The following is a 23,546-nucleotide window of genomic DNA, read 5'->3' as shown; positions in this document are numbered from 1 at the left end:
ACAAACAGGTTTTCACACCCTGGAAGGCTACCGTATACACAATTAGTTTTAAATGAGGGTGCACAGGTGCTGCAGGGTGGGAAGCAGTAAACCGGCAGAGCTGCAGTTTGGCTTTAAAGGGGTTGTGTTTTTTCACCTTAATGCATCCTATGCAATAAGGTGAAAAAACACCTTGCAGTGCCCCCCGTTTTACTTACCTGAGCCCCGAATTTCTGTGGGTGCGTCCCCGCCATCTTTCTCTCCACTGAGTCCCAGCTTTGATTGGATAGATTGATAGCAGCGCAGCCATTGGCTCCTGCTGCTGTCAATCAAATCTCATGATGCGGGGGGCGAGCCGAGTGCATGACTCAGGAGCGTGCCCACAAGGTAACCCCCTTTTCCTAGGGGGTTATCTAATGCGGAGAGCAGCCGCGAGTTCCGCTGAGGGCCCCCAGAAGAGGAAGATCAGGGACACTCTGTGCAAAACAAGCTGCATAGTGGAGGTAAGTATGACATGTTTTTTTTTTATTTTAAAACAAAGCTTTAGTATCACTTTAAGCTTTAAAGTACAAATTTAAAGATTTACTTAAAAAAGTTAACTAGATCTTTAACTACCTCCCGCCCGCCGTATAGACAAATGACAGCGGGCGGGATCCTCTCTCGTTCTAGGACGACGTCACATGACGTTGCCCCAGTCTCTTAGCCGATCACATGTAAACATGAAAATGCCTGTTAACAGCTCTCCTCTCCTCACACTGACAGAGTGTGAGGAGAGGAGAGCCGATCAGCGACATCTCCTCACAGGGAAGACCTGCACCGGTAATCAGGGCACTAATGATCAGTGCCCTGATAATCAGAGCCGCCCCAACAGTGACCATCAGTGATGCCAGACAGTGCCCATCAGTGATGCCAGTCAGTGCCCATCAGTGATGCCAGTCAGTGCCCATCAGTGATGTCAATCTGTGCCCATCAGTAATGCCAGTCAGTGCTGCCTTTCAGTGCCGCCTATCAGTGCCCATCAGTGCAGTCTCATCAGCGCACATCAGTGAAGGAGGAAAATTACTTATTTACAAAATTTTCGGACAAAAACTTTTCGGTCTATTTTTTTGGAGTTTTTAGCAAAAAATAAAAAACCCAGAGGTGATTGAACACCACCAAAAGAAAGCTCTATTTGTGTAAAAAAAAAAATATATATTATATGTGTACAGTGTTGCATGTCCACGCAATTGTCATTCAAATTGTGACAGTGCTGAAAGCTGAAAATTGGCCTAGGCAGGAAGGGGGTAAAAGTACCCAGTAATGAAGCGGCTAAGCGTGGATTTATTTGGGTGCTATGAATAACACCTTGGGCTAGATTAAGAGACAGTTACGCCGGCGTATCAGTAGATACGCCGCCGTAACTCTGAATCTACGCCGTCGTAAATTTAAGCATATTCTGGAAACCAGATACGCTTAAATTAGGCTAAGATACGAGCTGGCAGCTAGGTGGCGCTTCCGTCGATTTCAACGTAGAATATGCAAATGAGCTGGATACGCCGATTCAGAAACGTACGTGCGCCCGGCGGATTTTTTTACGTCTTTTGCGTAAGGCTTTTTCCGGCGTAACGTTACTCCTGCTATGAGGCATAGCCAATGTTAAGTATGGACGTCGGGCCAGCGTCAAATTTTGCGTCGTTTGCGAATAGGGCTTTGCGTAAATTACGTTCACGTCGAAAGCATTGACTTTTTGATTAGGAGCATGCGCACTGGGATACGTTCACGGACGGCGCATGCGCCGTTCGTGAGAAACGTCATTTACGTGGGGTCATGTTTTATTTACATAAAACACGCCCACCTCTTGACAATTTGAATTCGGCGCGCTTACGCCGGCAGATTTACGCTACGCCACCGCAACTTACGGAGCAAGTGCTTTGTGAATACTGCACTTGCCTCTCTAAATTGCGGCGGCGTAGCGTAAATAACATATGCTACGCCCGCACAAATTTACGTCGCCCTACCTGAATCTAGACCCTTGTTTTTATAAATAAGTCCCATTTGCTGCTGCAAATTTACATCCTGAAAAGTCCCACTGAATGTTCAGCTGTTCATCTCTTACAGGCATTCGAAGTGGAATCTAGCACCAAAGCCAAGGATTTCTGCCAAGATATCGCTAACCGGCTGCTCCTGAAATCCCCGGAAGGTTTCAGCCTGTTTGTGAAGATTTCTGATAAGGTGACAATGGCAGGAGTTTGGAGACTCAGAACATGAAATTAAATGGTGTGCTTGTATGTCAGCTCGTTTGGCGGCACAATTTGAGAAGTTAGAAGAGAAGGCCAGTTTGAGGAGTTCAGTTGTTATATTTGTAACGTAAATGGAAAGTGTAATTCTATTCTCTTTAATAGTGGTGGTCCTGGGCAGGGCAGGACTTAGGGTGGTGGGGGCCCCTGGGCTTGAGTGTTGAAGGGGCCCCCTGGAGTCGAGAATTGGGGGGGATCAAAGTTGTTGAGCGGGGGAGGGGGGCGAATTGAAGTTGTTGAGCGGGGGGGATTTTGCAGTTGTTGAGCGGGGGGGAGCCTCTCACCTGTGCCAACAGCTGGGGCCACAGACTGTCATTAGCCCGGCTGTCGGCTTTCTTCCCTTCAGCAGCCACAGTCCTCCACACACCGCTCCGGTTCCTCCTGCTTCCGTGCTGCCTCCTCTTGCAGTGCGGGAAAATTAACCCTTCTGCGGGATTGCGGGAAGAAGCTGTCTGTGCGGGAAAGTCCCGCAGAATCCGTGCGTGTTGGGAGGTATGCATAGGGCCGCCATCAGGAATTATGGGGCCCCAAACACAGCTCAAGGCATGGGCCCCCTGGAGCAGAGAACCTGGGGGGGGGGGCGGTGCTGCCGCCTGAAATTGAGAAGCGGGGAGGGGGGGTGGTTTTGCCGCAAATTGAGAAGCGGGGGGGCCTTTACAAAAAAAAAAAGATATAAAGAAAAAAAAAAAAAAAATATATATATATATATATATATATATATATATATATATATATATAAAGGGGGTAGCCATCCGGGGCCCTGGGGACGTCTGGGCCCTTTAACCAGTTCCCGACCCCCGCATGTACGTCCACAATATGGCACGTACAGGCACATGGGCGTACACGTACGTCCTCGCCTATTAGCGGGTGGGGGGTCCGATCGGGACCCCCCCCGCTACATGCGGAGGTCGGGTCCGCTCGGGGAGCGATCCGGGACCACGGCGCGGCTATTTGTTTATAGCCGCTCCGTCGCGATCGCTCCCCGGAGCTGAAGAACGGGGTGAGCCGTGTGTAAACACGGCTTCCCCGTCCTTCACTATGGCGGCGCATCGATCGCGTCATTCCCTTTATAGGGAAGACACGATCGATGACGTCATTCCTACAGCCACACCCCCAAACAGTTGTAAACACATACTAGGTGCACCCTAACTCCTACAGCGCCACCTGTGGTTAACTCCCAAACTGCAACTGTCATTTTCACAATAAAGAATGCAATTTAAATGCATTTTTTGCTGTGAAAATGACAATGGTCCCAAAAATGTGTCAAAATTGTCCGAAGTGTCCGCCATAATGTCGCAGTCACGAAAAAAATTGCTGATCGCCGCCATTAGTAGTAAAAAAAAATAAAATAATAAAAATGCAATAAAACTATCCCCTATTTTGTAAACACTATAAATTTTGCGCAAACCAATCGATAAACGCTTATTGCGATTTTTTTTACTAAAAATAGGTAGAAGAATACGTATCGGCCTAAACTGAGGAAAAAAAATGTTTTTATATATGTTTTTGGGGGATATTTATTACAGCAAAAAGTAAAAAATATTGCTTTTTTTTCAAAATTGTCGCTCTATTTTTGTTTATAGCGCAAAAACTAAAAACCGCAGATGTGATCAAATACCACCAAAAGAAAGCTCTATTTGTGGGGAAAAAAGGACGCCAATTTTGTTTGGGAGCCACGTCGCACGACCGCGCAATTGTCTGTTAAAGCGACGCAGTCCCGAACTGTAAAAACACCTTGGGTCTTTAGGCTGCATATTGGTCCGGGGCTTAAGTGGTTAATAAAAAGAAAAAATAAACCTCTGGGCCCTTTAAGAAAAAAATGTAAAAAATAAACATTTATAAAAAAAATACATTAAAAAAGGGAGGTTGCCATCCGGGGCCCTGGGGAACTCTGGGCCTTTTAATAAAAAATAAAAAAATATAAACAAAAATAAAAAAATAAACATTTATAAAAAATAAAAAAAAAGGGGGGGGGTTGCCACATGGGGCCCTGGGGACCTCTGAGACCTTTAATAAAAAAAAAAAAAAAAAAAAAAAAGTAAATTTTTTTTAAAAAAAAAAAAAAAAAAGTGGGTTGCCATCCGGGGGCCCTGGAGACCCCTGGGCCCTTTAATAATAATAGCCCAGTCAAGCCCAATGGTAAGTCCGGCCCTGGTCCTGGGCTTCAGATAGTTCCTGTGCAGTGCACTTTTTTGGGCACCTCTTTGGGGGTCCTGTAGATGTTGTTGCCATAGGCTTCCCTTTAGAATTCAAATGCAGCTCTGGCTAAGTAGGACCCGCTGCCTTCAAATTATCTAACTGTAAAGCATTAAAGATTTTTCCAAAGCAAGGGAAAGTTATCATCAGAAAAATCTCCCCAGTGGAAGAATTCCCTTCACTTCCTAAGCCTGGTACACATGATCAGATTTTCCGCAGACAAAGCGCAGGACCTTTGACCGAAGGGCGTTGGCCATGAACTTATCTTGCATACAAATGCAAAAGAATTGTCAGTCAACAAACACGAAACTACGTGGTTTTTCAGCTCTTTAGCGCCACCCTTTGGGCAACTTCTGCTAATGTTGTGTTATGGTTATGATTGCTTCTGAACATGCGTGTTTGTACTTTGGAGTTTTGTTCGATGGACCTCTGTACATGCAATCGGATAATCCATCAATACACATTTGTTGTCGGAAAATTTTAAAGCATGCTATCCAACATTTGTTGGTGGAAAATCAGACAACGATTGTCCGATGGAGCGTTCAGACGGTGGGATTTGCCGACAACAGCCTGTCATCACACAATTCCCGTCGGAAAATCCGATTGTGTGTATCAGGCTTAACTCTAATGACAACTCAAAATTTTAGCTTTTTCCCTCACTTTCAGTTCAGAACAACTAGAGAGTGTGAATCTCTCCAGTGGGGACACAGCAATACAAATCTAACAGTGAGTCTAATCATTCCATGCTCTATGCCAGTGATGTATTTAGGTTTTGTGCTGCCCTAGGCCTGACTGAACTCGTGCACCCCCTACTTTAAAGATGACCCACCCCTACCTGTCAAGGCCACACCCTTTTATGTTTAAGACCCACCCCTAGGGACACTAGTGTTGGGGGGCATTGAATTCCCTTAATTTGCATAGATTTTCTCTCACTTCCTGTTTGGCTATGGGGCAGGAAGTGAAGGGATATCTCTGCAATGGGACAGGGATAGTAAACAATAAACTGACAGGGGCTATAACCTTCCCTCACTCCAAAATGAAAAAAAAAAGTGTTGCCTATAGTTCTACTTTAAGCACAATTTTCGGATCATTTTACGGGGAGGACTAAGAAGATATAACCATGCCAATGGTACAGCAGAAAACATTTAGCACAGTGAGGAAGGTTTGTGTTCCAGGATGATAGGACAGTCAAAATTAGAAGAAGCTTGCGTTACACTAACAGTGTAGCGCAAGCCGGCGGGGACTCTTTCCGTGCTGCCCCCCCTGCAAAGTGCTGCCCAACGCTTCTGTCTTTTTTAGCCTAGGCCAGGATACACCATTGGCTTTATCCCAAAAAAGTTTTGTTCCATCTTTGCTGGGACTCCCAGATTTGGGCCAACTAAACGTGTTTATCTCTTTTCAGGTTATAAGTGTCCCAGAAGGAGACTTTTTCTTCGACTTTGTCAGACATCTGACAGACTGGATAAAGAAAGCCCGACCGTCCAAGGATGGTAAGATATAACACAACAGATGGCACTTATTTTCTGAAGGTGTATTCTGCTAAAAATGTGATGACTAAGCGGCAGCATACTTGATTTGTGCCTCTCGACGATGGGTCTCAATTGATCTCTGTCAAGTACCGTATTTTTCGGACCATAAGACGCACCTGACCATAAGACGCACCTAGGTTTTAGAGGAGAAGAATGAGAGAAAAAAAATCTGCCCCAAATGTGTACTGAAATATTTAATAAACTTTGGTCCCTAAAGTGGGTGGCTGGGCTGGTCAGTGTTACCATAATATCCATTTACCAAGTACTGTAAAGTAGCCTTTTTCCGTTTATGGCAGTGTACTATAAGCTGTACAGATGCTGTATGCTGTTTACAGATGCTTTGGGACTTGTAAGGTAGCGACCAATGAGGGCTCACTATATTGGTCAGCTGACTCAGCAACAGGAGAATAGGCAGAGTGCACGGAGTTACACGTAATGATGCTGTGTGGGCGTACCTCCGCGCACTGGACCTGCTGCAAAGCTTCCTGGGGCTTCCTCTACGTAGGCCATCTGCCCCCTTCCCTTGCTGTGTGATACGCTGAGTGGTAGCGGTACATGCCGCTGTGAAAAATACGGTATCCCGCCGTGGACCAGTCTGGTCCTGTGCGCCCGCCGATGGCGCAGACTGCCTGCAATCTTCCTGCAATCTGCGGACGTATCTATCCCCGGTATGTTAAATGGCGTGGCGGGGGGGGGGGGGGGGAATAGGGCTTCCATTCAGTATTTGGACCATAAAACGCAGGGAGATTTCCCCACATATTTTTGGGGGGAAAAAGTGCATCTCATGGTCCGAAAAATACGGTATCTTACATACTGCATACTTTGTATTTTTTTCTCCATGGTAGTTTCCTCTGCAACAGAGATAGGCAACTGTGGAGAGGTAGAGATCTACCTAAACAACATGGAAAAGTGCAAACATCACCAGTGTGCAAAACACCTTTCTTTTTAAATAGATAACTTAGCAATGCCCCATTAAAAATACAGGTAAAAAAGGTTTAAAGAGCTCAGGGGTCCGTAGAAATTAATTCAGAGTTCAGAGGTCTGTGGTGGGTAACACAGAGTTCAGTGGTCAGTAAAAGGTAATGTAGAGTGCAGGTGTCAGGAGTAAGTATTGCAAAGCACAGAGGTCAGAAGTAATGTAGGGTGCAAAGGTCAGTAGTATGTAACGCAGAGGTCAGTAGAGAAAAGCTTTCAAAGTGAAGTCGTTTACCCTTTGAGACATTTGTCTTTGGCATAGGTGCCCCCATTGGAAGATTTTCCCCTACCTCTTGTTTCTGGGAACAACTCGAGCATTTTGGCTACACCCTCTGTCTCTTGGTGACATTGGTCACCTGTACAAATAACAGCACAGGTGTCAAACACAAGGCCCGCGGGCCGAATCCAGCCCTCCAGGCCATTTCATGTGGCCCTCGCACCTTTCCTGTAGCTGCAGGAGAGCTCCAACACTCCTCTGGTCCTCCTCCAGACCCCTACTTTCTGCTTCTAAGCACTGCATCCAGCTTTTTCCCATGGGGGTGCACTGTGATGTAAGGGAGCGTGAGGGACTCAACTTATGATGGTGGGGTGGCTCTTGACATCTATGTAAGGGAAGGGGACATCTAATCTTACAGATGTAACCGGCCCTTTTAACCACTTAAGACCCGGACCAAAATGCAGGTAAAAGACCAGGCCCCTTTTTGCAGGTACGTGATTGTGCCCAGAGGTGCCATTCTGCCGACGTATATCGTCGTTAGGCGGTCCTTAAGTGGTTAAAGACAATCATAATACTAATGCGGCCCACGATGAAATTGAGTTTGACACCCCTGAATAACAGGATGACACAGTGGAGATACAAACATTAAAGTGTATGTAAAACCTGTCCTATACCCAGTGAAGTGAATACCCTCAGATAATACACAGGGATGAAACAAATCCTCCTACATATGTTTTACCTTTCAGTTTTATTGCATTTTTATTAAAAAAATATGTTTTTACTACTAATGGCGGCGATCAGCGATTTTTTTCGTGACTGCGACATTATGGCGGACACTTCAGACAATTTTGACCCATTTTTGGGACCATTGTCATTTTCACAGCAAAAAATGCATTTAAAATGCATTGTTTATTGTGAAAATAACAGTTGCAGTTTGGGAGTTAACCACAATGGGGCACTGAAGGGGTTATGTGTTCCCTGAAGTGTGTTTACAACTGTAGGGGGGTGTGGCTGTAGGTGTGACGTCATTGATTGTGTGTCCCTATATTAGGGAACACACAATCGATGACAGCGCCACAGTGAAGAACGGGGAAGCCGTGTTTACACACGGCTCTCCCCGTTCTTCAGCTCTGGGGACCGATCGCGGGACTGTATCGGCGATCGGATCCGCGAGTCCCGCGGCCGAGGTCACGGAGCTTCGGACCGGGTCGCGGGAGAGCGCCGCGGGCGCGCGCCCGCGACCCACTGCTGGGCTTTATACAATCACGTACAGGTACGTGATTGTGGCCAGCGGTACGATTCTGCCAACGTATATCGTCGTTAGGTGGTCCTTAAGTGGTTAAAGACAATCATAATACTAATGCGGCCCACGATGAAATTGAGTTTGACATAACAGGATGACACAGTGGAGATACAAACATTAAAGTGTATGTAAAACCTCTCCTATACCCAGTGAAGTGAATACCCTCAGATAATACACAGGGATGAAACAAATCCTCCTAAGTTTTACATGTATATCTGCTGGCTTCACCTTTCTACATTCTTTAGAAAGTGCACATGGTGTTAGAAATGTTTCTTCCTGTTCCAGCAGTGGGAGGGGAGTCTGGGCATACACTGTGTGAGAGCTAATTGGAGGAAAGGCACAAATCCCCCCCTCCAGATAGGCAGAGAAATGAAGAAACCCGTAGATCTGTGCTGTGAATAGACAAGCTCTCTGCTTATCTGAGTAAGAACCTGTGTCAGGTTTTGTTGGCTAGGTTGTAGTTGAGGATATCTCGCTAGAAAGACAGACAAAAACCTGACCAAGATTCTAAGTCGTCTTCACTCTTCCTGAAAAAAAGAAAACATTTTGTGCAGAGTTCTACTTTAGCATGTATACACACAGCAAACATTATGTACAGTGAAACTGAATTAAAAAAGTAATAACTTGCTATGTTAGGGAACAGCAAATGTGTTAGTTTAGTAGCCGTGCATATCCTGGTGCCTAAGCACTCCTGTATCTACAGCCTCATATCTGTATATCTGCAGTGTGAGACGTAAGGCACTGCTTCCTCTGACTGCTGGTCTTAGCAGACTTGGAGTGATCATTGTTTTTCTTGCTGAAGGCTCTGACATGAGGCAGCAAAGCCCTGCTTCTACCAAGATGGCCGCCTCCATCAAGAGGCACAGTGCAAAACAAGGTAGGGTAAACCAGTAACAGGGAAAAGATTAGCTGCAGAGTGACCACAGGCAATACTGGTGACTAGTCCTTTGCCCTCTATCCAACTCTGTTTGGGCTCCAGAGATCAGTTCCTTTTTAATACAGTAGCTGTATATAGGGTCAAAGAATTAAAAAGTAATTGAAGGTAATACGTTTACTGCCTAACTGCAGTGGAAATCAAAGAAATCTTTTACAGCACCCCTTTGTTAGACAGACCCCTTTGTTAGACAGACCCCTTTGTCAGACAGACCCCTTTGTTAGACAGGCCTTGCCTGTTAAAAGCTTACTGTGATTCCCCTGACAATTTGACATTATGGGGAGATATTTACTAATATTGGTGCATAAAGAATCTGGTGTAGCTATTCATAATAACCAATCGGCTTCTAGCATCAGCTTGTTCAGTTGGCCCCGATTTACACTGCTGCGACTTGTCATGCGGCTTGAGAGTTCAACGTTGCATGCAGGGCCGGCCTTAGGTGTTCAGGCGCCCTGTGCGAGCTAATCCTGTGACGCCCCCCCATCTTCACCCCTCGCCCCCCTGGTCACCTAAACATACACAAAGAGGAAAAAAATATTTGTAACAAATGATTTGTTTTAATTTAACTTTACATTACACAGCACCCTGCACCTCTGGACCCCTTTACATTACACAGAACCCTGCAGCTCTGGACCCCCTGCATGTTACACAGACCCCCCTTCAATGCAGACCCCCCTTCAGTGTATCCACCCCTCCAATGCAAACCCGCCGTTCAGTGCAGACCCCCCTTCAGTGTAGCCCCCTCGTTCAGTGTCGCCCACCCATTCAATGTCGCCCCCCCATTCAGTGTCGCCCCCCCTTTCAGTGCAGCACCCCCCATTTAGTGCAGCACACTCCATTCAGTGCAGCACCCCCCATTCAGTGCAGCACCCCCCTTCAGTGCAGCACCCCCCTTCAGTGCAGCACCCCCCTTCAGTACCTCAGATCAGCGTGGCGGCACATGCACAGCAGGTCCCCTCCCCCTGTTTGCACATAAACAGAGAGGAGGGGGAGGCAGCTTCACTCAGCTGTGCCTGTGTGACATCCGGGATCACACAGACAGGCAGCCTGTGGCCGCAAGAGGAGGAGATGGTAGGTGCCGTGGTGTCACCCTGAACCCCCCGCACACCCCCTCGCTACTGTAGCTAGCTCGTCTCTCCCTGCCTGTGCCAGTGCGCTGCCACCGCGGGTGTAATACAATCGTGGAGGGGGGTGCCGGTCTGACACCCCCCCCCCAGTGTGTGGTACCCGGGGCGGCCTTTTGGATGGCCGCACGGCGCCCCTGTTGCCCATGGCGCCCTGTGCAGCCGCACAGCTCGCATACACCCCAAAGGCCGGCCCTGGTTGCATGACAAGTTGCACCATTTTAACGGCAATGGAACCGTTCTAATCGGTGAAACTCACGTAGCTCAGACTTAAAAAAAGGTTCCTGTGATACTTTGGTGCAACATCAACACGACTTGCATTGACTTCTGATAAAGAAGTCGTATGCAAGCTGTGATGAAGTCGCGCAGGGATGTCAGATTTAAAGTCGCACGACTTCTAAGCCAGGGCACTGTGAACAAGGGCTTAAAAGAGAAGTATGGGAATCCTATTTTTTGCAGATTCTTACTTACCTAGGTGGGTGCTGCATCTGTCTCCCGCTGCCTCTAGACTGAGAACCGAGCGATCGAACATCGCCGGTGGCTCCGTTCATACAGACCCCCGAGCGGAGAGCTGCTGCCTGTCAATCAGAAGCTCTCCTGCTCTGCTCCTCCATGCTCAATGGAGTGCTGAGCTGTGGAGGGGTGGGGAGCGGCTGTCTAAGCCTCTCAGCAGCTCGCTGAGACGGCCATAGGTCCAGGATGACGTGGTTGCTGGACAAATCTGTGTGACGTCAGCAGAGAGCGGTCTTTAGACCATTCTCTGCTGAAAACAGGTCACAGGAGTGCAAAACGAATTGCACTGCTTTGACCCATAGGAGAAGCCCAGCCTAAAAAGCTCAGGCTGGACTTCTCCTTTAAGTTTTAACAATTAAACCTGGAATCTGATTGGTTACTGTAACGGAACCCCAAATGGGACAGGGGTTAAAGTCGTTTATGATATTCCATTCCCGAACACAAGGCAGCTACCGACACTCCACAATCCAGCAAACACGACCCATACGAATTCCCCCATTAACGAGACACACAGCTCTGTTTGAGGTTCAACAGGAATAGACCCTTTATTGATAAATACAGCTCTTATATACACTTTAGGATACTGCAGTAACCATATGAACAATGACCCAACTCCACCCACAACATCACACAATGGTTACCTAATGAGCCCCAATACACATCTTTTAACAGACATCCTGACTCTGGGTCCTGACCTAATTTACATGAGCTAATTAACTACAGCCGATGACTCAGACACCTGACCTTTAGGCTGTCTGTTAACTTACAATACACATTATCACAGTAGCAGACCTAATTACCACAATAGACAATAGAATGGAATCACACTCCACCTCATCACATCAAGCTTTATAGTACACTACAGCCAACACACAATATATATATATACAATGTATACCGCATTAAATCTGACTAGCACAGATCATAGTGGGGTTCTCATTCACCCTGTGCCCCTATTAGAGACATAGGGTGATCTACACATAAGAGGCATCGGGGGAAGCTGAAACAGGAGTATCTCATACTTTCTAGGAGCTTCTGGGTTCCACGGGCCCTCCCGTTACAGTTACTATTCACAACTGCACCAGATTCTGTGTGAACCAGTTATAGTAAATCTACCCCTATGTGCTATGGGGGCATAGTTACATTTGTTGTTTTGCCTCACAATTTCTACAAGAAGCACAACACCATCTGACAATGTTATATGTTTCTTGCAGGGATAGTGCCTTCTCTCACCTACCAAGTGTTCTTCATGAAAAAATTATGGACAAATACAGTTCCTGCAAAGGATCCTATGGCTGACTCCATCTTCCACTACTACCAGGTATTCTCATCTTACTCTTAAAGCCCCAGCTTATACCTTCTTATAAACCTAAAAAGCTAAAAAAAAATCTTCCATCTTGTTCCAGTGAGGCTTCTTCTACCTTTCAGGAAGCCATGCCTCTTTTTGTTATAAGTCACGTCTGTTGGTAGGTGTGCATATGGTTTAGGGACCTTGGTGCATTACTACAGCAGATGATTGGGGGCTCTGAGAATGTACAATCATTTATCTGATATTGGGGCCCAGCAAGAAAAAGGAAAAATGTGAACAGCTTATTTTAAAAATGTCCTTGATTTCCCCCTGGTATAATGAAAATGTATCATTCAGAGTAAAAGGACAGCTTTACTTGATCACTCTTCCCTTATCTTGCTGATACAATAGTACACTTCACCCATGCTATGTTCTCCTGTCATAGACCATAAAAATACCCAGTACTGCCAGGTATGTGGGAGCATGGGATCCTCTCTTCTTCCCATAATGCAGTGCTTGACATCTGAATGACCAGGCCCAATAACTTCCAAATGGTGTCAGGTAGAAGATTATCAGCCCTGTGCATGGGCGTCCGCTGAAAAATGTTTTCGGGGGGGGGGCGCGCTTCGGCAGCAGCGATACACAGTCGCATTTTACCCTTTCTTCGACCGCTAGCGGGGGTTAATAAGCGCCCCACCATGTTAAAATGTAAAAACACCCCACTGTGCCCCCTGCATACCTCTGCATCTTTCATATCTCTTTGTCACTACTGTGTACCCCCTTCTCCACAACTGCACCTCTGGACCCCTTTACATTACACAGCACCCCACAGCTCTGGACCCCTTTACATTACACAACACCCCACAGCTCTGGACCCCTTTACATTACACAGCACCCTGCATCACTGGCCCCCTTTACATTACACAGCACACTGCATCACTGGACCCCTTTACATTACACAGCACCCTGCATCACTGGCCCCCTTTACATTACACAGCACCATGCATCACTGGACCCCTTTACATTACACAGCACCCTGCATCACTGGCCCCCTTTACATTACACAGCACCATGCATCACTGGACCCCTTTACATTACACAGCACCCTGCATCACTGGCCCCCTTTACATTACACAGCACCCTGCATCACTGGTCCCCTTTACATTACACAGCACCCCTTTCCCTTGACTGAAACACTACACTATATTGACAGTATATTTATTTCAGGTGTAAAAGAGGAACCTTTTGGAATGAGGGACAAATGGATTTGATTCCAGAAGAGGGACAGGCACTCTAAATAAGGGACAACTAGAAATTATGCCGTAGGCTACAACTCTGTGTTGTGTTTGCTCTGCGTTTCCAGACTTGCTAAAAACACATCAGAAAATAGTCTAGTGTTACCTGTGGCAACAGATGTTGGAACAAACAAAACACATGCCTGGTAAACGATATAAAGCGGCGCTCCCCTCCCTCTGTCCTCTGGCGCTCGTATCGTATGTCACGGAGCTGGGTCTGTGTGCAAGGTCCCGCCCCCCCTAGTTCGGCTCGTGTGATAGGCGGAACACTAGAAGACTATCAGACGAGCCGAAACTAGGGGGGCGGGACCTTGCACACAGACCCAGCTCCATGACATACGATACGAGCGCCGGAGGACAGAAGGAGGGGAGCACTGCAGTCGCCACTTAAAGCGGCCCCATGGCCAGTTCGGCCCTGCTCCTGGCTCTCCCTGGCAATTTCAGGGGGGGGGGGGGCAAACGACCCCCCTTGCCCTATGGAGCGGACGCCCATGGCCCTGTGTAAGCTTTGACAAGGACCAACCAACTGGGCTCCAGCAGGCAATTATGGCTTCTAGAGAGCATGGAGAAGGTTTGTATCATCAGGAGGAGATAGGCTGTCAAGAGAACCTGAAAGTACCCTTATTCTTTAAGATGGCCTTGTAGCATTTGTTTTCAAAAAGGTTTTATTTGGAAGACAAGAAATAAAACATTACATTTCAGTACAGTGTGTTATGGGACAGGAGTTTAGGGTTTCACAAGAGGAAGACAATGATCAAGGGGATGAGGCATAGGGGCCTTGTAGCATTTGAAGAGACCTAAACATGTCATATTTTGTCAGTTACAATTGCGTAGCTTCTTTATTTATTGGCTCTCATGACTGATTCAAAGTGGTAGGCTCCTTTAATGTTTTCTCCCTAAAATGTGTCATATTTTCAGGAGCTCCCAAAATACTTACGCGGATACCATAAGTGCACAAGGGAAGATGTCCTCCAGTTGGGAGCTCTGATCTATAGAGTCAAGTATGAAGATGACAAGTCCTATTTCCCAAATATCCCCAAGATGTTGAAGGAACTAGTCCCTCAAGATCTCATCCGGCAGTTGAATCCCGATGACTGGAAGAGGGTAGGTCAAGAATCTACTTTGCCTGCATGCTAATGCTACATAATTGAATCTCAACTTTGGCTCCTATTGTGTTAAAAAACAATTGAAGTCACAGAAATAGATACACAATCAGATCCATATTCAATCTCCATCTCCCTATTCAATCTTAGCTCTACTTTCCTGTTACATCAGTAGTGCAGAGTTACTATGCAGTCTAATAGGCACTAGAATTATGCCGCGTACACACGATCGGTCAAACCGATGAGAACGGTCTGATGGACCGTTTTCATCGGACCAAACCGATCGTGTGTAGACCCCATCGGTTATTTATCCATAGGTTAAAAAAAAAGCAATCTTGTTTTAAATTTAACCGATGGATACCTAACGGATAGAAAAAAAACGATCGTTTGTAGGCACGTTCATCTGTTAAAAATCCACGCATGCTCAGAATCAAGTCGACGCATGCTTGGAAGCATTGAACTTCGTTTTTTTCAGCACGTCGTTGTGGTTTACGTCACCGCGTTATGACACGATAGTTTTTTTAACCTATGGTGTGTAGGCACGACTGACCATCAGTCAGTTCATCGGTTAACCGTTGAAAACGGTCCATCAGACTGTTTTCATCGGATGGACCGATCGTATGTACAGGGCATTAGACCCAGTTCACCCAGTAGTCTATAGAAGTACAAGTCTGCCTGAAGACATGTGATAAGGGGTGCAGCTGTTACTTAGCTTTGCCAGCACAGCGCACTGGATTGGAAGACCAGGAAGCAACATTTTCACTAAGATAAATGGGTATTGTAAGGCATTTCCAAGCAAAAATCAGTCACAAAACATAACATGCAGGGGTACATAGATAAAAAGGGCTTTTAGAACTTGGCTTATAAAACTGGAACCTGCAGGCTTACAAAAAGTTATGCTTTAATCTCTGAATGATAAAGTTACATCTGGGGTCCAACATCAACAGTGCACTGACACTTGCACAGGGAAAACTGCAAAGGCATTAATAACACTAATGCCGCGTACACATGGTCGGAAATTCCGATCATGTGTAGGCTCCATCAGATATTTGCTGTCGGAATTTCCGACAACGAATGTTTGAGAGCTGGTTCTCAATTTTTCTGACAACGAAAGTTCTTGTCGGATATTCCGAACGTGTGTATCCCATTCCGACGCACAAAAATCTTACGCATGCTCGGAATCATTAAACTTCATTTTTCTCGTCTCGTTGCAGTGTTGTACGTCACCGCGTTCTTGGCGATTGGAATTTCCGAGCAACAGTTGTGCGACCGTGTGTATGCAAAATCCACGGTTTTGTTGTCGGAATATCCGATCGTGTGTACGCGGCATAATTTTGGGGTTTTCCTGCCAAGAAATAGACAAATGGCAATTTTTCTAAGCCTGATTGATGACAGCTTTGATGTTTGCATCTAGCAAAGATTCAGCAAACATTTGCCATTGAATTTCAGTAACACTTCCAGCTTCAGAATTTTATTTTGATAATGCAAATCTTTAAGCTTGTTGGGGTATGTGCAAACCTTACTGCAAACCTTACTGTCAACACTGAAGAAAAGAGAAGGGTTTGAGTGTTTGTCTGGTTTTATAGCTGTTCATGTCTATAGTGGGGAGTTGTCACCAGGACAGGAAGTGAGGGAAATTCTCCACTGAATTTTGCATTGATGTTTGTCTTGGCACTTGGCACTTTATACTGCAGATTAAGTTGAAGTTGCACTGGAAAAACCTCCTTGGATTCACATGAACTTTATATATATATATTTATTTATTTATTTATTTGTTCACTGGAGGTAAATGGACTTTATAAATTGTTATTTTATATTTGATATGATTTTTTATTATTTATTTGGTGATGTATTAGCAGGGCTGGACTGGGACAAAAATTTGGCCCTGGACTTTATCCAGACCGACCCAGGGCACAACACATCAGGGTACAGTGCACAGCACATCAGGGTACAGCACATCAGGGTACAGCACACCAGGCCACATCAGGGTACAGGGTACAGCACATCAGCGTACATGGCACATCAGGGCACAGCACATCAGGGTACAGGGCATAGCACTTCAGGGAACATCGGGGTACAGGGCACAGCACATCAGGGCACATCAGGGTACAGAGCACAGCACATCAGGGCACAGCACACCAGATCACATCAGGGTACAGGGCACAGTACATCAGGGCACATCAGGGTACAAAGCACAGCACATCAGGGCACAGAGACTGGAGAAAAAGACTGGACAACCGCACTTCCAAAAATGTCTTAAAATGTTGCTTTTAATGGTAAAAAATGGAAACAGCACTACAAGTCACAGCAGACAGTGGGGTGGATAACTGACGCGTTTCGCACTGGGGTATCAGCGCTTAGTCACATCAGGGCACAGCACATCAGGACACAGCACATCAGGGTACATCACACCAGGTCACATCAGGGTACAGGGTACAGCACATCAGGGTACAGGGTACAGCACATCAGGGTACAGAGCCCAGCACATCAGCGTACAGGGCACATCAGGGCATAACACATCAGGGTACAGGGCACAGCACATCAGGGTACAGGGCACAGCACTTCAGGGAACATCAGGGTACAGAGCACAGCACATCAGGGCACAGCACATCAGGGTACAGCACACTAGGCCACATCAGGGTACAGGGTACAGCACATCAGGGTACAGAGCCCAGCACATCAGCGTACACTGCACATCAAGGCACAACACATCAGGGTACAGGGCACAGCACATCAGGGTACAGGGCACAGCACATCAGGGCACAGCACATCAGGGTACATCACACCAGGTCACATCAGAGTACAGGGCACAGCACATCAGGGTGTAGCACATCAGGGTACAGAACCCAGCACATTAGCGTACAGGGCACATCAGGGCACAACACATCAGGGTACAGGGCACAGCACATCAGGGTACAGGGCACAGCACATCAGGGTGTAGCACATCAGAGTACAGAACCCAGCACATTAGTGTACAGGGCACATCAGGGCACAGCACATCAGGGTACAGGGCACAGCACATCAGGGTACAGGGCACAGCACATTAGGGTACAGGGCACAGCACATCAGGGGTATAGCACATCTTCAAAGTTGTGGGCATGTTCTGTAAATTAAATGATGCAAATCCTAAAACAATCCATGTTAATTCCAGGCAACAAAACACGAAAAATGCCAAGGGGTGTGAATACTTTTGCAAGGCTCTGTATGTCTTTACAGCCTAATTTGCTTATCAACGCTAACACAATATAATTTGAATCTGTTTGTATTGTTGGAAACTGACATGCCATTGGCTAGGATTGCATGCATGCTGATATCTGCATACATATACTTTAGAATGGCTGAGCCAATGTCGTGCCTCGTCTGTGGTCTGTACACTGGAGTATGTGCAGAAACGAGGGATTAGAGCTAATATCTGGCATTGAAAATTGCATTGCAGTTGCTATTCATTGACAGCGAGGTTCTTGGTCAACTGTTTCCATTGCCTATGTGCCACAGGTGCAGTTCTACTAAGGGGTTTTATTGTTTTTTGGAAACCAGTCTAACTATTTAAAAATGATTTGGCAATGTGTGTGCTTATTTTATTTACACTAGTAAGAAAAATGAAATATGTTTAACGCTTGCATGTTCCTCTGCAGTCCATTATCGCCTACTTCAATAAACACGCAGGGAAAACCAGAGAGGAGTCCAAGGTCGCCTTTCTGAAGATCATCTTCAAGTGGCCAACATTCGGTTCAGCCTTTTTTGAAGTCAAGGTAAGAAATATCTTGGCTCTGCCCATAATCCTCTCCAATGACCCTCAACACCCTGAATATTCTACCCATTTCAGAGGAAGTTCTGCTCTCTCTTCAGACATAACCAATGAATGCCCCAAGACAGTGCCGGCCCAAGACATTGTGCTGCCTGGTACCAAGAATGAAATGCTGCCCCCCCCCCCCCCCCAAAAAAAATTACGTTCACCAAAATGCCCCCACATCCATTATTTTATATCATGATAACTAAAGTGGACCTATCATGGCTCTATATATGTATATAGGAGTATAAAAAGGACCTGTTATGGCTCTATTAATGCAATTAGCCCCACAGTCAGGGTCGGCCCTACCATGGGACCCGATGGTACCATTGTACCAGGCAGCACTTTCAGGGGGGCAGCAAATTTCCTGCCCGCACGCCATCCCATTCCGCCAGCTCCACTCTCCACTCCACTGTGGGGCTAATTGCCACCCGACCGCTCCTCCCATTCCGCTCTCCGCTCCACTGTGGGGTTAATTGCATGAATAGAGCCATAACAGGTCCTTTTTATACTCCTATATACATGTATAGAGCCGTGATAGGTTCACTTTAGTTATCATGATATATAATAATGGATGTGGGGGCATTTTGGTGAAAGTAATTTTTTTTGGGGGGGGGCAGCATTTCATTCTTGGTACCAGGCAGCACAATGTCTTGGGCCGGCACTGCCCACAGTGGAGTGGAGAGTGGAGCTGGCGGAATGGGATGACGTGCGGGCAGGAAATTTGCTGCCCCCCTGAAAGTGCTGCCTGGTACAATGGTACCATCGGGTCCCATGGTAGGGCCGGCCCTGCCCCCAAGAGATCCAACATAGTTATAAACAATGCCAAAGGATGAAACCCAGAACTTTCCTAGTATGAGGCACACCCTGCACCCTGTTGGGAAATAACAGAGTTTTATTTAGATTTCATGCCGTCCTACACACATCAGGATAGCGATTCCATTTGGCCTATGTCTGTTGTCCTCAATATTGCAAGGAAGGAAACTAGAAGACCACAATCTTGCATAGTTCTCAGGTAGAGAGCTTTCAGAGAAAGAAAACATTATTACATGTTATTGATTTGCTAAGAGTTTTGTGACTCCCCTTTTAGAATTAAAGAAGAATTTCAGGAATGGATAATTTTTCATAGTTGCGTTTGTTCCAGCTTGGACCAATGTAATCACACATATACCATAACTGTGGGATCCCTCTGGAACATTGGTCTCCATAACTGTGGTCTCCAAACTGCAGCCCAGGGGTCACGTGGCCATCTGCTTGTTTTTATATGGCCCTTGGGGCACACTTTCATCTACTGATACCAACTGTGGGGCATAATTCCCCCCCATTGACACCAATATAGGGGCACAATTCCCCCCCCCATTGGCACCAATGTTGGGTCACAATTCCTCCCAATGACACCAATGTTGGGGCACAATTCCTTCCAATGACACCAATTATAAAGCATTATTCCTCCCAATGACACCAACGATGGGGCAAAATGTCTCCTAATGACACCAACAATGGGGCCTAATGCCTCCCAGTGACACTAATAATAGGGCACAATTACTCCCACTGAAACGACGATTGGGAATGAATTTCTCCGCCTGATGTCAGGACCTTTCTACTCCCAGTGGCCACAGTCTGGCCCCTCTGAAGCCTGAAGGACAGTAAACTGGCCCTTTGTTTAGAGCGTGTGGAGACCCCTGCTCTAGAAACTGGAAATCACTGTAGTAGGCACATCTACGACAATGATTTCCACTAGCTTCCAGGTCCTGTGCTGAGCAGCTGCCCTGTTGCATTCTGAACACAGGAAGTTGGCAATTTCTCCAAATGATACCAACAATGGTGCCTAATCCTCCCATTCACACCAACGATGGGGTGCAATTCCTTCCACTAATACCAATAATGGGCACAATTACTTCCACTGAAACAACAATTGAGCATTATTTTCTTCCACTGACATTGGGACCTTTTCTACTCCCAGTGGCCACAGTCCGGCCCCCCTAAAGTCTGAAGGACAGTGAACTGGCCCTTCATTAAGAGCGTTTGGAGACCCCTCCTCTACAAGGTGAAAATCACTGTAGTAGGCACCGCTATGCCAGTAATCTCCACTGGCTTCCAGGTCCTGTGCTGAGCAGCTGCATTCTGAGCACAGAAGTTTGTCCGCTTGACATGGGCACCATTCAGAGAATGCTTTGCATTTTCTCAATGAATGCAAAGTGTCTTACTATTGGTCAAGGTGGAGAAGCAGGGCGGTGATTATCACACAAGGAAAAATAAAAACATATAGCCAGATTCATAGAGAGTTACGCCGGCGTATCAGTAGATACGCCATCGTAACTCTGAATCTACGCCGGCGTTAATTTAAGCGTATTCTGGAAACCAGATACGCTTAAATTAGGCTAAGATACGAGCGGCGTAAGTCTCCTACGCCGTCGTATCTTAAAGTGTAATTTTTAGGCTGGCCGCTAGGTGGCGCTTCCATTGAGTTCAACGTAGAATATATAAATGACTAGATACGCCGATTCACGAAGATACGTGCGCCCATCGCAGTAAAGATACGCCGTTTCCGTAAGAGATACGACACGTAAAGATAAAGCTGCCCCCTAGGAGGCGTAGTCAATGTTAAGTATGGCCGTCGTTCCCGCGTCAAAATTTAAAAATTTTACGTTGTTTGCGTAAGTCGTCCGTGAATAGGGCTGGACGTAATTTACGTTCACGTCGAAACCAATACGTCCTTGCGGCGTACTTTGGCGCAATGCACACTGGGATATGTACACGGACGGCGCATGCGCCGTTTGTAAAAAATGTCATTCACGTCAGGTCACCCCCCATTAACATAAAACACGCCCCCTCATCCTCATTTGAATTAGGCGCGCTTACGCCGGGCCTATTTACGCTACGCTGCCGTAAGTTAGGAGGCAAGTACTTTGTGAATACAGTACTTGCCTCTCTGACTTAAGGCGGCGTAGCGTAAATACGATACGCTACGCCGCCTTAAAGTTGCGGCAGCGTCTCTGAATCCAGCTAATAGAGTGTATGTAACGGACTGAAGATGAGTCTGTCCGCCGTATATCGCTCCTATTTCCGGAACCACAAAACATTACTGGCCTTAATTAAGCACTGCTGTCCGTAATCAGCCCAGCTCTGGAAATAGGTCCCACTTGAAGCCAAACGCCTGAAGATCTGAAGCTTTTTTGTAGCTCGAATCGGGCAGATTGGTGCTTTTTTTAAGTTTTTTTTTTTGTACCATGGAAATGCAATATTTCTGAGTGTTTTAGTGTGTTTTGCCGCACGTTTTTGAGCGCTTTCCTGCTCAAATTCAGCAATTAAATTAAAAATAATGAATAAAATACACACATAAATAGTAATAATCATAAATAAATAATAAATACAATTATTAAAATAAATAATAATAATAAATGAATAAAAATAAATGATTACAATAAATTAATTAACCCTAACTTTAATATTAATCCCTAATCTCTTACCCTACTATTAATCCCTAACCCCTAAACTAACATAATAAGTAAATAAATAATAATAAATTAACCCCTAACCCCCTAACAAAAAATGTAAAAAATATATAAATAAATAAAAGCGGATGAAGAGGCTGAAAAAACATGGCAACAAATGATAAAGCAGATTATATTGTTCTCTATTGGCTAATAAAAAAAAAAATCCAAAGCTAAAAAAAAACTCTAAAACCCTCATACAAGCATCCAAAAAAACTGTCAAAAAATTGATGTAAATGCAACCTAAGATCCCATTCACATCAGCCCCATTGGGCCAAGTCGAGTTGCTTTGCCCAACCCAGTCCCAACACACAAGCAAGGCAGTTTGCTTTACATCATATTGCTTTAGTTCACATCAATGCGCTGATAGGACAGTTTGCATTTTCGCATTAGCGCATTCCCAATAAGCGTTATGTGCACCTTAATGAATTGGTTGATGTGGAAGCATAATCACTTTCCTTTTGTAAAAGAAAAACTAAAAAAAGCTGCTCCTGATAAACCACTGTAAGTGAAAAGGAATACCCGATACTGTACTTCCAGGTATGAAGGAGAACAGTACTCTCACTTTTGACCAATGTGGTAGCACTAGTATTTGGCGATTGGGAACTTAATCACCCAGCACTGAGATTTGGGGGTAGAGAGAGGGTTCTCAGCTCTGGCTAACACAGTTGAGTGGCAGGAAACTGAATTGGGGTGAATGCAGCTGCAGTGAAAACCAACAACCAGGTAATATTTATTTTTTGTGATGATTTGAGCACACAAGACATCTCTGACCTGGAAAACAACTATTTCTCTTTTTTTCTTAGCAAACCACAGAGCCTCATTTTCCAGAAATTCTCCTAATTGCAATTAACAAGCATGGTGTCAGCTTGATAGACCCCAAGACCAAGGTACAGTATATATATATAAGTATACCCTGCCTTCAATTCCTCATTCTAATTGAATTTCGGTTGGAGCTCCCTTGTCAGCCAGAATATGACGCAAATTGTGTGGGCGAATGTCAGATTTGTAGTTATCATGATTCATAAGTTGCATTAAAAAGCAAATTCGACCTTCAGTTAAAATCACCTAAAAACCTTTCAAGTGTATCAAAATAATAGGTGTGCAAAGACTTGCGGTTATTTTTTTTTAATACAGTCACAGCCTGAGTAGAAATGCCTGTCCCCTGCCAGCAGCTGCAGAATGGGACCCTTGCTGTCTGTGCAGTCGGAATGGTCTCTCTGCAGAGGTCCAACACACCCCATGCTGGGTTAGACCTATAGCTCTGCACTCATGCTCCCTGCTGATTGGGGAGCACTGGCTGTAACCAATAAACCAAAAGGGAAAACTTGTAACAGGAGGAACTGGGACACACCAAGGTGGGTGGAAAACAATCAAAATATGAAATGTAGACAGGAGTACTGTTGGCGATTATTGCGGGGCGATATCACAGTTGGACTATCCAAGGTATTTCAGAATTCTGGGGCTGGCTGAGCCCACCAGGTTCCACCTGTGACCAAAATGTCACTTTTGGGTGGACTAAGCAAGGGG

General features: G+C 45.7%; 1 protein-coding gene across 1 annotated transcript in view; it reads left to right on the top strand.

Moving 5' to 3' along the window:
* MYO7A (myosin VIIA) overlaps positions 1 to 23,546 on the top strand; it is a 304,325-nt gene that overhangs the window by 276,590 nt on the left and 4,189 nt on the right. The window contains exons 41-46 of the mRNA XM_040339989.1: positions 2,077 to 2,190; positions 5,854 to 5,941; positions 12,261 to 12,367; positions 14,548 to 14,733; positions 18,368 to 18,484; positions 22,823 to 22,906. Coding sequence (XP_040195923.1) covers positions 2,077 to 2,190; positions 5,854 to 5,941; positions 12,261 to 12,367; positions 14,548 to 14,733; positions 18,368 to 18,484; positions 22,823 to 22,906 — 696 coding nt within the window. The remainder of the gene's footprint in view (positions 1 to 2,076; positions 2,191 to 5,853; positions 5,942 to 12,260; positions 12,368 to 14,547; positions 14,734 to 18,367; positions 18,485 to 22,822; positions 22,907 to 23,546) is intronic.

Source organism: Rana temporaria, chromosome 2 (genome assembly GCF_905171775.1).
Source record: "Rana temporaria chromosome 2, aRanTem1.1, whole genome shotgun sequence".
NCBI lineage: Eukaryota > Metazoa > Chordata > Amphibia > Anura > Ranidae > Rana > Rana temporaria.
Note: the sequence above shows the minus strand (reverse complement) of the source record. Positions and strands in the feature narration are given on the sequence as shown.